Source organism: Mastigoproctus giganteus, chromosome 8, assembly GCF_048544385.1.
Source record: "Mastigoproctus giganteus isolate SK-2022 chromosome 8, ASM4854438v1, whole genome shotgun sequence".
Classification (NCBI taxonomy): domain Eukaryota; kingdom Metazoa; phylum Arthropoda; class Arachnida; order Uropygi; family Thelyphonidae; genus Mastigoproctus; species Mastigoproctus giganteus.
This window is the reverse complement of record NC_143582.1, coordinates 26,853,915-26,867,450: the sequence shown is the minus strand read 5'-3', so window position 1 is coordinate 26,867,450 and position 13,536 is coordinate 26,853,915. Positions and strand designations below refer to the sequence as shown.

General features: G+C 37.3%; 1 protein-coding gene across 2 annotated transcripts in view; it reads left to right on the top strand.

The window, feature by feature from the left end:
- obe (activating signal cointegrator 1 complex subunit obelus) overlaps nt 1-13,536 on the top strand; it is a 402,671-nt gene that overhangs the window by 117,146 nt on the left and 271,989 nt on the right. For both annotated transcript variants that reach the window (XM_090379766.1, XM_090379764.1), the window contains exons 13-14: nt 841-975; nt 2,555-2,746. In XM_090379766.1, coding sequence (XP_090235892.1) covers nt 841-975; nt 2,555-2,746 — 327 coding nt within the window. The remainder of the gene's footprint in view (nt 1-840; nt 976-2,554; nt 2,747-13,536) is intronic.

Sequence of the window (13,536 nt, the reverse complement as noted above, 5' to 3'; positions counted from 1 at the left end):
ATGTAGGCTGGTGTTTAGTCTTGGTCCGGAAGTGGGGACTGTTTTGTCTACTGTTATATAACAACAAAGGAATTTTTCTGTATCTGCTATGAAAAGACCCCCCGCCTGCTCATTATTATATTACATCTGATCACCCAGCTTTTTTTCAAGGTTCAGTTATTTTGAAACAGAGTATGCAGAAGCTGTTCTCATCCCTATATGCTCTTTCTCTCTCATAGTTTAATCAACTGTTGTTCTTTGTAAACCTACAGTCTCTACAGTCTGCTGGATCATAATCAGGTAGTATTCCTCTTGATGAGATTCTTTGTAGACAGTGGTGATGGTTTTTGGGGTAATGGCATTAGAAAGCCTCTTTGATCAAAGATAACTTTCAGTTGACTCTCTACTATGCTTGTTTGACTCGTGGATTAAGGCCCTCTTCTGCAAGTACCTGATTACTTCTTTTATCTTTAATTTCTTCGTTTCTCAGGATTTGGTACAGTAGGTCACCTTTCTGGTCCTGTGGAATTACAAAGAATGAATTAGAACAGAATTTTTATTATAAACATAAAAATAATTAATTATTATATGTTATTAATTTCATGAATATGTGAACATTTCTTCCTGGTTATGCTTAAAGTGATGAGACATCCCTAATATATTTATATTTTTACTATATTTACAGCAAACATATTTTGGCTCTTTTTGGAGCTATCACCCTCATCTCTGAAACAAATGAGTCTTTCATTGACATCTTCTCTTACTAATGATATTTTAGTGATTCAGTTTTTGAGATTGATTAATTTAAAATGTATAACTCTCCTTTAATATAGACTGTCTTCTTTATAAAAATCTTTTTAGGTTATGGTGTTTGTGCATGCTCGAAATGCAACTCTGCGAACAGCCACTGTGCTGAAAGATATAGCTTTAAATAGAGGACATATTCATATATTTCAACCAGAGCAGAATGCAAAGTATGGAGCTGCTGAGAAGCAGGTATTACTTTTATTTTTAAATATAAATTAATCATTTGGCATGTATTTTCAGTTATTAGGTAAAAAATCAAATGTATTTGAGATTAATTTTAATGTACAAATATATGCAGCATCAGTTATTGAGAAAATAAACAGTATTCAATGATTATTCTCTGTCCCCCTTTTATTAGATATGGGGTTTAAAAATCACTGTACTTTCATATTTTTCATATTCTCTGAGTGCAGCATGAGACCAGTCTTTTAATTGCAGCAGGAAAATTTAAATGACATCTGTTATTTCAATATCTCTTTTAGTAAACAAAAAAACTAAATGTCAGGTGAAGGAATTTCTCCAATTTGCCAAACTTGAGTGGTCTTATTTAACTTATTTCTGGTGTGTCTAGAACTAGAACATGTTAGTTTGTAGTGGATAAGTAATTTTTCTACAAGAAATATTGATTTATTAATTGAACATAAGCATTTCTTCTATTTTTCAAAGGGCACCTCCGTAGCAAGGTGGGCAGGAGCAGCAGTGCGTAGCACACGCTTCTTGATTAGGCCGGGGTTCAAGCCCGTGACCACCAAATACAGAGGATGCGGAAAGGTCAGGGAATGACCACCACATATCCCCGGAGCAATATGGCCTTAGTTGCTAATGCTCCTAAAACCAAACAACTGTATTTTTCAAGAAGGAAATTGTGTTTTCTTTTTAAAATTATTTGCCTTCATAAATGTGGGGATAAATATGTCATATGTGATACTTGAATAACATTATATTATTAGATATTTCTGTATAATGAATTATACAGAAACACGGTGCCACCAAGTTTAGCATATAAATCTCATAGCAATTGAAATTACTAAACTAGTTGTAATTCTGTGATCAGGGCAAATATTGGAGTTCAAACTCAAACAATTTGGATTATGAAACAGGTTGGCTACATTTCAAAGTTCCTATATGGAATTTTGTCATTGGGCCATATATTGGAGCCAGTGTTTGATTGTTTGTCATCCTTCTTCCTATGGTAACGTACCATAGGAAGAAGGATGACATTAAAAACTAGAGTTTAAAATCGCATGGTGTATCATTTATCTATAATTTATTTCTATAAGTATGTACATATCAGTATTAAAAAATATGTTAAACCATATTTCAGTTTTGCAAATGTTGTTGGAAGTGACTTTATACCTGTAATCAAAACGACAAGTTCATTCACTGTGAATTTGTTAGAAAATATCTTTAATCACTGCCCTCATGCAAAATTCTTCCTGCTCCAGCAGATAACTGAAAGATATCCTTGTCTCAAAATGAACTCTCCTCTCCTCTATTTTCAAAGTTATACCCTTAATAAACCTAACATCTTGACAAAAATGCATCATAAAGAAAAGTTGATTTGAATATTTCCCTCTTTTCCTCTATTCTATTTAAATAGAGGAAAATATTCAAATCAATCAAGTTTTTCCCTCTGAAATTAAAAATGATATATAAATTGGCCCAGGAAGTGTTTCTCTTTCCAAGAGCCACAACTAGCATACTAATTCCTTTGTTGTTTAAAAGTATACAAAATTGTTCTCACTTTCTCTTTTATTGTTTTGCTTAGATGAGGAATTCTCGTAACAAATATCTTCAAGAATTGCTTTCTTATGGATTTGCCATTCATCACGCTGGAATGCTCCGTACTGATCGGAATTTAGTAGAAAAATACTTCAGTGAAGGATTAATAAAAGTTTTAGTATGTACATCAACATTAGCTTGGGGAGTAAATTTGCCTGCTCATGCAGTTATTATTAAGGTAAGATTAATATCAATATAAAAGTTTAGAAATCTTATAATACTGTATTGGTGTACTAATAATAGAATAGCAATTGCTTAAAAAATGGCATGAGATTATACATAAATAACCTCTGTCTAATTTAAATCTTACTGCAATTTTTTTATCATTTATAAATATGTAGCTCTGTATTTTGGTTTTCCCTTTCTGATCTATTAATATTGCTACCCCTCCACTAGCTCTTTCCTTTTGATCTACTCCACTGTGTATCATTGTATAATAATCATAATCTTTCGTACCTTTTAATTTTTTCTTTGTTTCTGTTATTACTGCTATATTTACTTTCTTCTGTTTTAAATGTTTAAGTAGTTCGACTTCTTTATATCCTAATCCTCCTCTTATGTTCCATGTTACAATATTTAAAATATCCATTATTCCTTTTGGTTTCCTTTCCCAATCTGAGTCGTGTCTCTTTGTCTGTCTGGTTTTCCTCTTTGAGCTTTGAGTTTTTATTTTTTTAACATGGGGAGGGAACCAGCCTCCCACACAACCCCCCAACCTGGGAGACCAGTATGTTACTCTTCGTCTGATCCCTACCCTTTGACCTGTCTGGCTAGGGTGGCCCTACCGGTAGTCTAGCTGCCGCCAGCATAGCTCTCTGGGTCATCGGGATACTCAAGCCTCCTCACTGCGACAAGGTGGTAACATTTCGGAGAGGATTATTTTAATATAAATACAGTAAAGCCTCAATTTAACAGACTATATGGGGTAAGGCCTGTTTGCTAATGTGACTGGCTGCTAATTTCAAAAGAAATATGCATGGTCACTAAAGTTGCTAGAATGTTATAAAAAATGGCTGCACTTTGAAATAAAAAAAAAAAGTGAATTAAAAAATGTAATACAGTAAACCCCCGCTATTCGCGGTTGCTGATTTAATATAAAATTAAACCTAAAAAAATGTGAATTTTAAATTGCCGTGAACATTTTCTTCCATAATAAAAAACATGGGCGTGGCTAAAATCATCTTTCCCGGTCAAAACAGCGCTCAGTGGGTGGGGGGGGTGACAAAATCGCAAGCTTGGATGTTTCTCGCTAATCCTTGTTCAGTATGTGCTATGCGCTTGTCATGGAAGATTTCGTGGTTTGCTTTTAATTTATATGCTTATAAATTGAATAAATTTATCAATTTATAAATTTATATGCTTACAAAAGTGAAAAATCTACCGTTTTGCAGTGTGTTATGTTGCAGTGCGTTAGTGTAAACAGACTTTTTTGAGTGTGTTAAACGGAAGAAAGTGACTATTGTGGACAAGTTCTTTTCTAACCCCTACAAAAATATGTATGAATAACAGGGGAATTGTGAAAAGATCGAAGAAGGTGATGACATTAGCGAATAAAATTCAGTTATTAGACAAAATTTCTAATGGTGAAAGTGTCTCGTCAGTGGCAAAACATTTATAAAATCAATAAGTCAATGGTACGATCAATCAAGAAATCGGAAGAAAAAATCCGCCTTATTGTGTCTGTGAAAACGCGCTAATTGCTTCAAAAATTTGCTCTGTAACATTAGCATTAGCATTAGTAGAGGCATTTGATGCAAGAAAGCAAGCTTATGCAGCATCAGCCAAAAAAAAAAAAAAAAAAAACCACTTCCACTTCACCCCTCTGTTTGTTCCAAATACCTGTCCAGCTGAGCCTTAAACTTATTTAGGCTATCAACCTCCACCATCAGGGATGGAAGTCTGTTCCACCAACCAACCACCCGCTGGCTAAAGGCAAATTTCCTCACGTCTATCCTACATCTGTCTTTCCTCAATTTGAATTTATGCCCTCTCAGGTGATTTTTCTGAGCTAGAGGAAGAATCCCATCAGCATTGAGCATGCTTAAACCATTCAAGACTTTATACACCTCTATCAGATCACCTCGCTGGTGCCTAGTCTCCAGACACTGTAATTTGCAAAACTTAAGCCTTTCTTCGTAAGAGCACCCCTTTGTTCCATTCACTAATCTTGTTGCCCTTCTCTGTACTCGTTCCAGCAGCTCTACATCCTTCTTGAAATGAGGCCTCCAGACCTGTATACAGTACTCTAGGTGTGGCCTGACCATTGCCTTATACAATGGAATAATCATCTCCTTATCCCTGCTGGAAATATTCCTGTATATCATTGACAATACTCCATGAGCTACTCTTGCAGCCCGTCTGCACTGATCAGAGAACTTCATATCTGCCTGCACAACCACCCCCAAGTCCCTTTCATTCTCTACCACTGTCAGTGTAGTACCACAGAGTTGATACGTTGCTCTGGGGTTGCTGTTTCCCATGTGTAGTACTTTACATTTGTCAATGTTAAACTTCATTTGCCACCTCTCAGCCCATCTGCTCAACCTTTCCAGATCCTGTTGCAGCAGCATAGTGTCAGTAGTGTCCTTGACAACCCTGCCAACCTTTGTATCATCTGCAAACTTGGACATTAAGCTTGATATACCATCATCAATATCATTTATAAATACAGAAAACAATAATGGACCCAACACTGAGCCCTGAGGGACTCCACTAATAACATTAGTCCACGATGAGCAGTGTCCATTGATTACCACTCTCTGTCTTCTCCCCCTCAACCACCCCTTTATCCATAGCAGCAATTTGCCTCCAATGTCACACTGCTCCAATTTGTGTAGCAGTCTTCCATGTGCAACAGTATCAAAAGCCTTTCTAAGATCCAAGTATATAATATCAAAGTTATTCCCTGCATCCAGTTCTTTTGTGACTGCATCATAATATCCAATCAAGTTGGTCAGGCAAGACTTTCCCTTAAAACCATGCTGTGTCTGAGCTATAACTGAAGTCTTGTCTAAATGATCCTGCAGTGCTTCTTTAACCAGTGCCTCCATTAATTTTCCTTAGATAGTATGAAACAGAGCTGTAATACTCAATATGTTCTACGTTGATAATAATATTAGTAAATTAATAAGAGGAGTTTACCTCAATATAGTACGTGGAACACTTACGTATGATACCCTCCAGAAATCAGATTTCTGGAGGGTATCATACGGAAGTGTTCCACGTACTATATTGAGGTAAACTCCTCTTATTAATTTACTAATATTAATTTTCCTGGAAGAGTAACTCGTGATGTTAAATTAGAAAAAATGGAAAAAGCTTTAAATCTGTGGATAGAAGACCGAACTCAAAATAAAATTCCCTTAAGTTCACTCATCATTCGTGAAAAGGCAAAACTCCTTTATCAACGCTTTAGCGAAACTGGTGATAGAACTGGCGGGATAAGTTTTTTAGCTAGCAAAGGCGCTGGTTTGAAAGACTTGTTTGAAATTTCTAGTAAATATTACATTTAATATTAAATTGTTTCTTATTTTCATTTCAATGCCATATGCTTGCATTTCACTATGTACTGTCTCTGTACATAGTCATATTATGAAGGTACATTAATACATACATAGACAAAATTTTAGACTAGTTTTTCTTATATATTTCATACTTTGGAATGGAACCCCTTTATTACTATGGGAGCCATAACTCAGTATTCGCGTTTTCGGTATTCGCAGCATTTCTCAGGAACGTAACCCCCGCGAATAGCGGGGGTTTACTGTACTGTATTTTACTGAACTTATCAGATCTGTGTAGTAGAAGAAGAGCTTAAAAAGTTGCCATGTGTTATAGTGGAATTCTGAATAAAGCTTATTCAGAGTCAGAAGAGGGAATAGAGCCTTGTAAAAGGCATAAGCTTGGAGAAACTTGCAAGTTTTAGTTGGGTGGCTTTCTGATGCTGCATATGAGTTATTGCCTTTTTGAGAGTTTTTAGGAAATTGTAAGAAGGCTGCATTTCATACAAACTAATGATGTTTGAGAGTCATTGGATATTATGACTCTCTAACCTTTGACAGCTTTAGCTTGAATACCGTACTATAATGGGATTATGTTTAGATTTAACCTTGCATCAAGAACAAAGGATGTAATGTGTCAAGACACTAGTCTGTAATGAGGGAAAACTTTACACTATACACATGACAGCAAATTTTTTTGCCTTGTATTAGTATTAGAATGGCTAAATAAAGCAAGGCAGCAGGTACTTTTCTGCATAGTGTCCAGCAAGCATACGAGTGAATCTTGTGTATTGGACACTTTTCCACATTGTGTGGATTTCAACTTGTTTACTTGTTTACAGTTACTTTAAATAAATAGCAATATACTTCTCCATTGGAGCAATGCTTTTTTATTTATAATAGTGCAATATTGAGACTACTTATGGTGAAGTGTTACCACAATATGAAATCACTGTACTGAGTATGAAACCTAGTTTGCTCATTGCTATGTACAAAATAAGGCTGTGTCCTGCTTGTACAATATCATTATTTATAAAGGTACATATTTACTAAAGAGAGAATAACCTATCTTGGGATATTATTTGCTTTTAATTCATGAAATCCATGCAAAAAAAGGTGACAATTCTCTCTTTTAGCGCTATTGCTTATTCAGCAAATTTTCTGATTTAGCACATAGAGCATTTGTGTGAGCTGTTGACTGATGTGATGTTATATGAAAGTGAAGAGAGATAGGAAATGTCCAGTATATGAGTACAGCTGGAAAAATATATATGTTAGGTTACAATTGTGAAATTTTACCTTGGTTGTGTGGAATTAAATCTGTTTATTTTGCCCTCTAAATTTTTATTAGGTAACTTATATTCAACAGAAGAGATTAACAGTGGAGAAAAATCTTTAGTTCTTGCAGGTAAATTTCCATCTTGTGCATTAGCATTCAAGGAAAATAAAAACTGTACATGTTGTCTCTACAATTTTTAGCTATATTACAGGTTAAAATGGCTTTTATTAGCTAAGTTGGTGCCCTAACCACTATTTGTCCATTTGGCAAAAGCATTCTGAGTTCCTAATAGAAATAAAATTTTGAAGTATAACTCAAATGGAAAGTGGATGCTGCAGTGTTCACGTAGGGCTGGTTTGGTCAGGTCAGATGCTGGATTATTAGTGTTAGTATTAGTTTTTGCTTCCCTACTCACACAAAACTTAGAAGCCAAACAAGTCATGGTCAATCAAATAAATTTATGCTGGATTTTTCTGCGTTAATTTACTAACTCAATAACTGAATCAAGGTTAAAATGAATTATTTTCAACTAAACAAATGCAATCAATCATTTTGAAATCCCTTTCAGTAAAATAGTATTATGGCAATTTTATATGACTAACATATTTTAGTTTACGTGTAAATTTTAACCAACTTCATTGTTTACTTTTAAATATCTTATAACCTTTTTGCATGCAGCAAATTAGAAACAAGGTTATTTTCTTCTTTAACAAAATTTACTCGGATACTGGCCATTAAAATCTTTTATTTGTTGTCTCAACTATTTTCTCTTTCTGAAAACAAGTATTAACAATGCACATACCTTTCAGTTTTAACATTAATTCTATGTTAACACATTCACTGCTGGCGTGACCTCTGACCTTAATGCACTGAATTTTCCTTTTTTTTTTTTTCCTTTCATGTTAATTATCCTAACTGCATTTGCACATTTTAAAGATTTGCTCTTTCTGCAATAATAATATAAATTAATTCCTAGCAGTAAATCTCTATAATTCTGTAAGTATGCAACTTTTATGCTACTCTAAATATCTCTCTTTACCAACATCCTTTCTGCTTTCTACCAGTCACCACTTGAATTATGCTTTCATTTTAAAATAAACATGCATATACATCTGAGTAACTAATATGTGCAATAGCATAATATAAGGCAAAACATAATTCTTTTTACATTGGTATTGACAAAATGATGCAAGGGAAGGGAATCAGTGTTATACAGCAGGGTTCTCAAAGTTTGTGATACTGCAACCCCCTTAAAATGCTAAATGAATTTATGCAATCCCCACCCCCTTCCTCCATGAGTAAAACTAATGATTATATTGAGGTTAAAACTGGTCAATAAATAAATATCCCAATAACTTTGATAGCTAATATTTTATTGAAAATAAACAAAAAATATCAAATTTGGAATTCTGTAGTAAGAAATATAAATATGGTTAACTAATGAACAGACAGCAAATAAAACTTCATTAACCTTAGATTTTTTTACCATGACTACACCTACCAACACTATGATAAAAATATAAACAAACCATAATTAACCCCAGGTTTAATTATGGTTTACCCATACTCAACAGATGTGGTGAGTATGGGCTTGGCACACCCAGGGTCCTGAGTTGGATAACATCACTATTCTCTTTCTTGGTGATTCCCTTCTACTTCTGACTCTTGTTCTCTCTCTCTCTCTCTCTCTCTCTCTCTCTCTCTCTCAGGGTAACTCAGAAATTTTTTTTTGGCTGGTACAGCATAAGCCTCAGGTTTCCTTGCACCATATAGCTAATAATAATAATAGATGGATGATGTCGCAGAGAAATATTAATCATACTTCATCAAGTGTGGTGCAGGATAAAGTCACTCGCGTTCAGGCCTTAGGCAGAGGGATTGGTTCAAAAAATCAGAGACGGTCTCCTGAGGAAGACAGTGGAGCAAGTGGCACTGTCCCCACGAGAGAAGGGCAAGACCATCCAGCCCCACCAACTGGAAGTGCTTCCTGTGCAGCTACGCTAGTGACCACCCAGGAAGGAAGAAAACGCCAACGCACTAAGTGGAGCATCGAAATGAATATGTACATCATGCAAGCATACTATGAAATAACGAAGCTGGAGACCAATATGACAATGTACAGGGCAAGGCTACAGACCAAGTGGCTGGAATGATTCCTGGTTATTCAGGTCATTGAACAGCGAATAGCAGACCAGAGAAGGACCATTATCACGAAGAACCTGATAGCTTCTGCAACCTTGGAAAAAATCAAGCAGGATGTGAGCAGTCAATTACAAAGGATAAAAAATATGGTCAATACGGAACCAGAGAAGGAAGAACATACCACCACTGAACCAGAGGAGGAAGAGCAAGGAGAAATACAACCCACAGCAGCTGAAGTTGAAAGAGACAAGGTCATGATATCCAGAATAGGGGACGAGTGGAAGAAGGCCCCTAACAGAATTTGAAGCAATGGACCCCACAAAGACCCACATGATACTGAAGCAGAGGCCCAATAGAACCTTGTGGAGAGTCACAGACCACCTCAATCAGCAAATAATACCACATTACCTCGACGACAATGGTGCAACACTGGAGGCCATCCACACAGCCGTGCATTGTGCTGCCATAGCAGCCACTAGGATTAATGGAAGAGAGACCAGCAGCAGAAGAACCGAAACAGAAGAAACCACCAGCTTGGGAAAGAAGACATCAGCAGAAGATAAGAATTGAGTCAAAATAGGCCAATTAATCCAGTACCAACGGGGTAACAGGAGTAAGAAATTGATTGGAAAAGTGAAGAGCATCCTCAAGAGAGACAGCATCCACTGCAAACATGAAACAAAAAATCAGAGAATAGTAGAGTACTTGGACACACTGAAGCAGAACCCCCCCCTCGCACTCAGCAAGAGACTACGCCGATACAAAGAGAGCTCTTAGAGGAAAATAAACAACTGAATCTTCAATGAGGACCACAGAGGCTTCTACAGGAGGTTTGGAGAAGACAGGAAGAAGGGAACGGACCACCCGAGCAGAAGACAATTTAGGAGTTCTGGGGCAACATATGGAGCAGGGAAGTAAGACATAACAGCCAAGCCCCCTGGATAGAACTAGAACGCACAAAAACCAAGCAGGTACAAGAGATTAGAGAGTGGGAGATTTGAGAAGAAGTAGTAAAACAGATGATCAAGAACCCTCACAACTATCAAACTCCAGGAATAGATAACATCCACAACTACTGGTACAAGAAGCTCAGTTGCACACACAAGCACCTGGCAGAGCAGTTCACCCAAATGATAAGGCACCCAGAGACAATCCCGAAGTTCCTCACTCAAGGAATCACATATCTGAAGCCTAAAGATGAAGATACAAGAAACCCAGTGAAATACAGGCCAATCACCTGCCTCCCATCAATGTACAAGATCCTGCCCAGCTGTATAACCAGGAAGATATCAGACCACTTGGAGAGCCAGAACATAATGGCCGAACAGCAGAAAGGATGCAAGAAGCAATTAACCATAGATGCCGCAGATATAGAGCAAGCCTACAAGAAGTGCCGCAACATGTACACAGCCTACATCGATTACCGCAAGGTCTTCGACTCCATGCCTCATAGCTGGCTAATAGAGGTGCACTGAACATCTACAAAGTCAATCCGATAATGGAGTACCACCATTAAGGTCGAGAACATCACAACCAGGCCAATCCCCATCAGGAGAGGAATTTTTCAGGGCGATGCCTTCAGCCCACTGTGGTTCTGTCTAGCACTTAACCCGCTATCCACCATGCTCAACAGCAGCAAGTACAGATATAACCTCAAAGGAAGAACCTGTACACCCTCACCTACCTGATGTACATGAATGACATCAAGCTTTACGTGGGACTCGAGAAGCAACTACTCCGGATCACTGAAGAATTCAGCAATGATATTAGGATGGAATTTGGTCTAGAGAAATGCAAGCCAGGGATTGCACCAGGGAAAATTAGTCAACCGAAACTACCAGCTGCAGACTGGTAAAGAGATTGAAGCCATGGCAGAGGGAGAGGCCTACAAATACTTGGGGATGATGCAGGCTCAGCAATTACAGCACAAGGAAATTAAGGCCTGCCTAACTGAAAAATACCATCAGAGACCCAGAAGCCTGCTGAAAGCAAAGCTGAATGGAGGGAACACAGTTAAAGCCATAAACACCTATGCAGTCCCAGTGTTAACATAATCCTTCGGAGTCATAGATTGGACTAACACCGAGCTGGAGGATATCATGAGAAAGACAAGGACAATGATGACCAAGAGCTGCCAACACCACCCAAAGTAAGCCATGGAGAGACTGACAATTGCTTGGAAAGGAGGAAGGGGCCTGATAGACCTCATCAACAAACAACAATTGAAAACCTGAAGGATTACCTCCAGAAACACACAGCAGCACTCCACCAGGCCATAAGGAAGATAGACAAGCAGTATACCCCCACTCAACCTAAGCGAGGAGTCCCCTCCCATCCAGGAGGCACAAATGAAGCTAGAAAGATGGGCAGAGAAGACACTTCATGGCAGGCACTACAATGATCTCCATCAAGATCAAGATCACATAGATAAAATTGCTTCCAATGCATGGCTCATGAGTGGGACGCTCTTCCCCGAGACTGAAGGATTCGTGCTCACCATCCAAGACCAGGTAATCAACACCAGAAACTATAGAAAATACATCGCCAAAGAGCCTGGAATGTCTGATGACATATGTCAACGATGCCACCTGTCCTCAGAAACAATCCAACATCACCGCAGGGTGCATGGTGATCACCCAGACTGAGTACACTCATAGACAAGACCAGATAGCCAGGATAATACATCAGAAGCTAGCAAGGAAATACAAGATGATCAAAGAAAGTGTACCATACTACAAGTATGAACCCCAGGCAGTACTAGAGACCCCCAATCCGCAAGCTGTACTGGGACTGCACCATAATAACAGATAAGACAATCCTCCACAACAGACCTGACATATCCCTTGTGGACAAAAAGGAAAAGGCTATCTATCTGATTGACATAGTGGTACCCAACACTGGAAATCTGCAGAAAACCCACAGGGAAAAAATCAGGAAGTACACGAACCTAAGACAGGAGATCAAAGAGATCTGGCATATGCAACAAGTTACGACCATCCCAATCATCGTGTCAACCACTGGTATGGTGCCAAAGACGCTACATAACAGTCTAGCAGCAATAGGTCTCCCAGCAAACACCTACAAGGAACTCCAGAAAGTCACAATCCTGAACACCTGTAGGATAGTCAGAGAGTTCCTCGACGAACAGTAACACCAGACATAACAACAACCACCCTGTGTACTTGGTAGCAATACCCGTCACAAGGTGGATCTCCCAATCAGGGAGAAATAATTTAAGAGCAATAATAATAATAACATAAATAGCATGTGAGCAGATAAAGGGGATTGTGTCTTGTGATTTGCTTAATGAAGTGAGTGTTAATAACATATCTGAGATTTAATCCTCATTTTTCCTATGAACAAAGATGATTTTTTATACATTACACATTCAACCATATCCAGTTGTGACTCACCCCCTCTATAAGATGCTTGTGACCCTTTTTGGGGGGGGGATTGTGCCCCACAGTTTGAGAAACACCATCATACAGTATTAGCCCAATAAAAAAAAGAAGAAAAATCATTTTTACTCACTTCATTTGCCCATCCCTTCTACTAATTGTTGAATCCTTCTTTAAATTTATTAATACTATCACACTTCCACAACATCAGGTAGAAGTTTATTCCAATAATCAATTACTCTTTGACTGAATTCAAATTTTTGTATATTTATTCTTCAGTCGTCCTTCGTTCAGTTTAAATTTATGTCCTCTTTTGTGTATTTTATCTGAGAAGGTGTAAAGATGCCATCAACATTTAGTTTACTCAAGTCTTTTTTAAAGCCTTAAACACCTTAATTAAGTTTCCACATTGATGACTGCTTTCCAGATTTTGCTGAATTTTTCATACTGTCAGATGCTGAACCATTAATATTTACTTCATCAAAAATTATGTTCCTTTAATTTATGTACTTTTTTTTTTGGAACATCAGAAACATACAGTTTATTTAATTTTAAATAGAAATACATTTTTATTTCCTTACCAAATATTAATTTATTTTTAATCCACTTTTGACTGATTTCAAAGCACTCTTCAAAACCATGTCTTGTC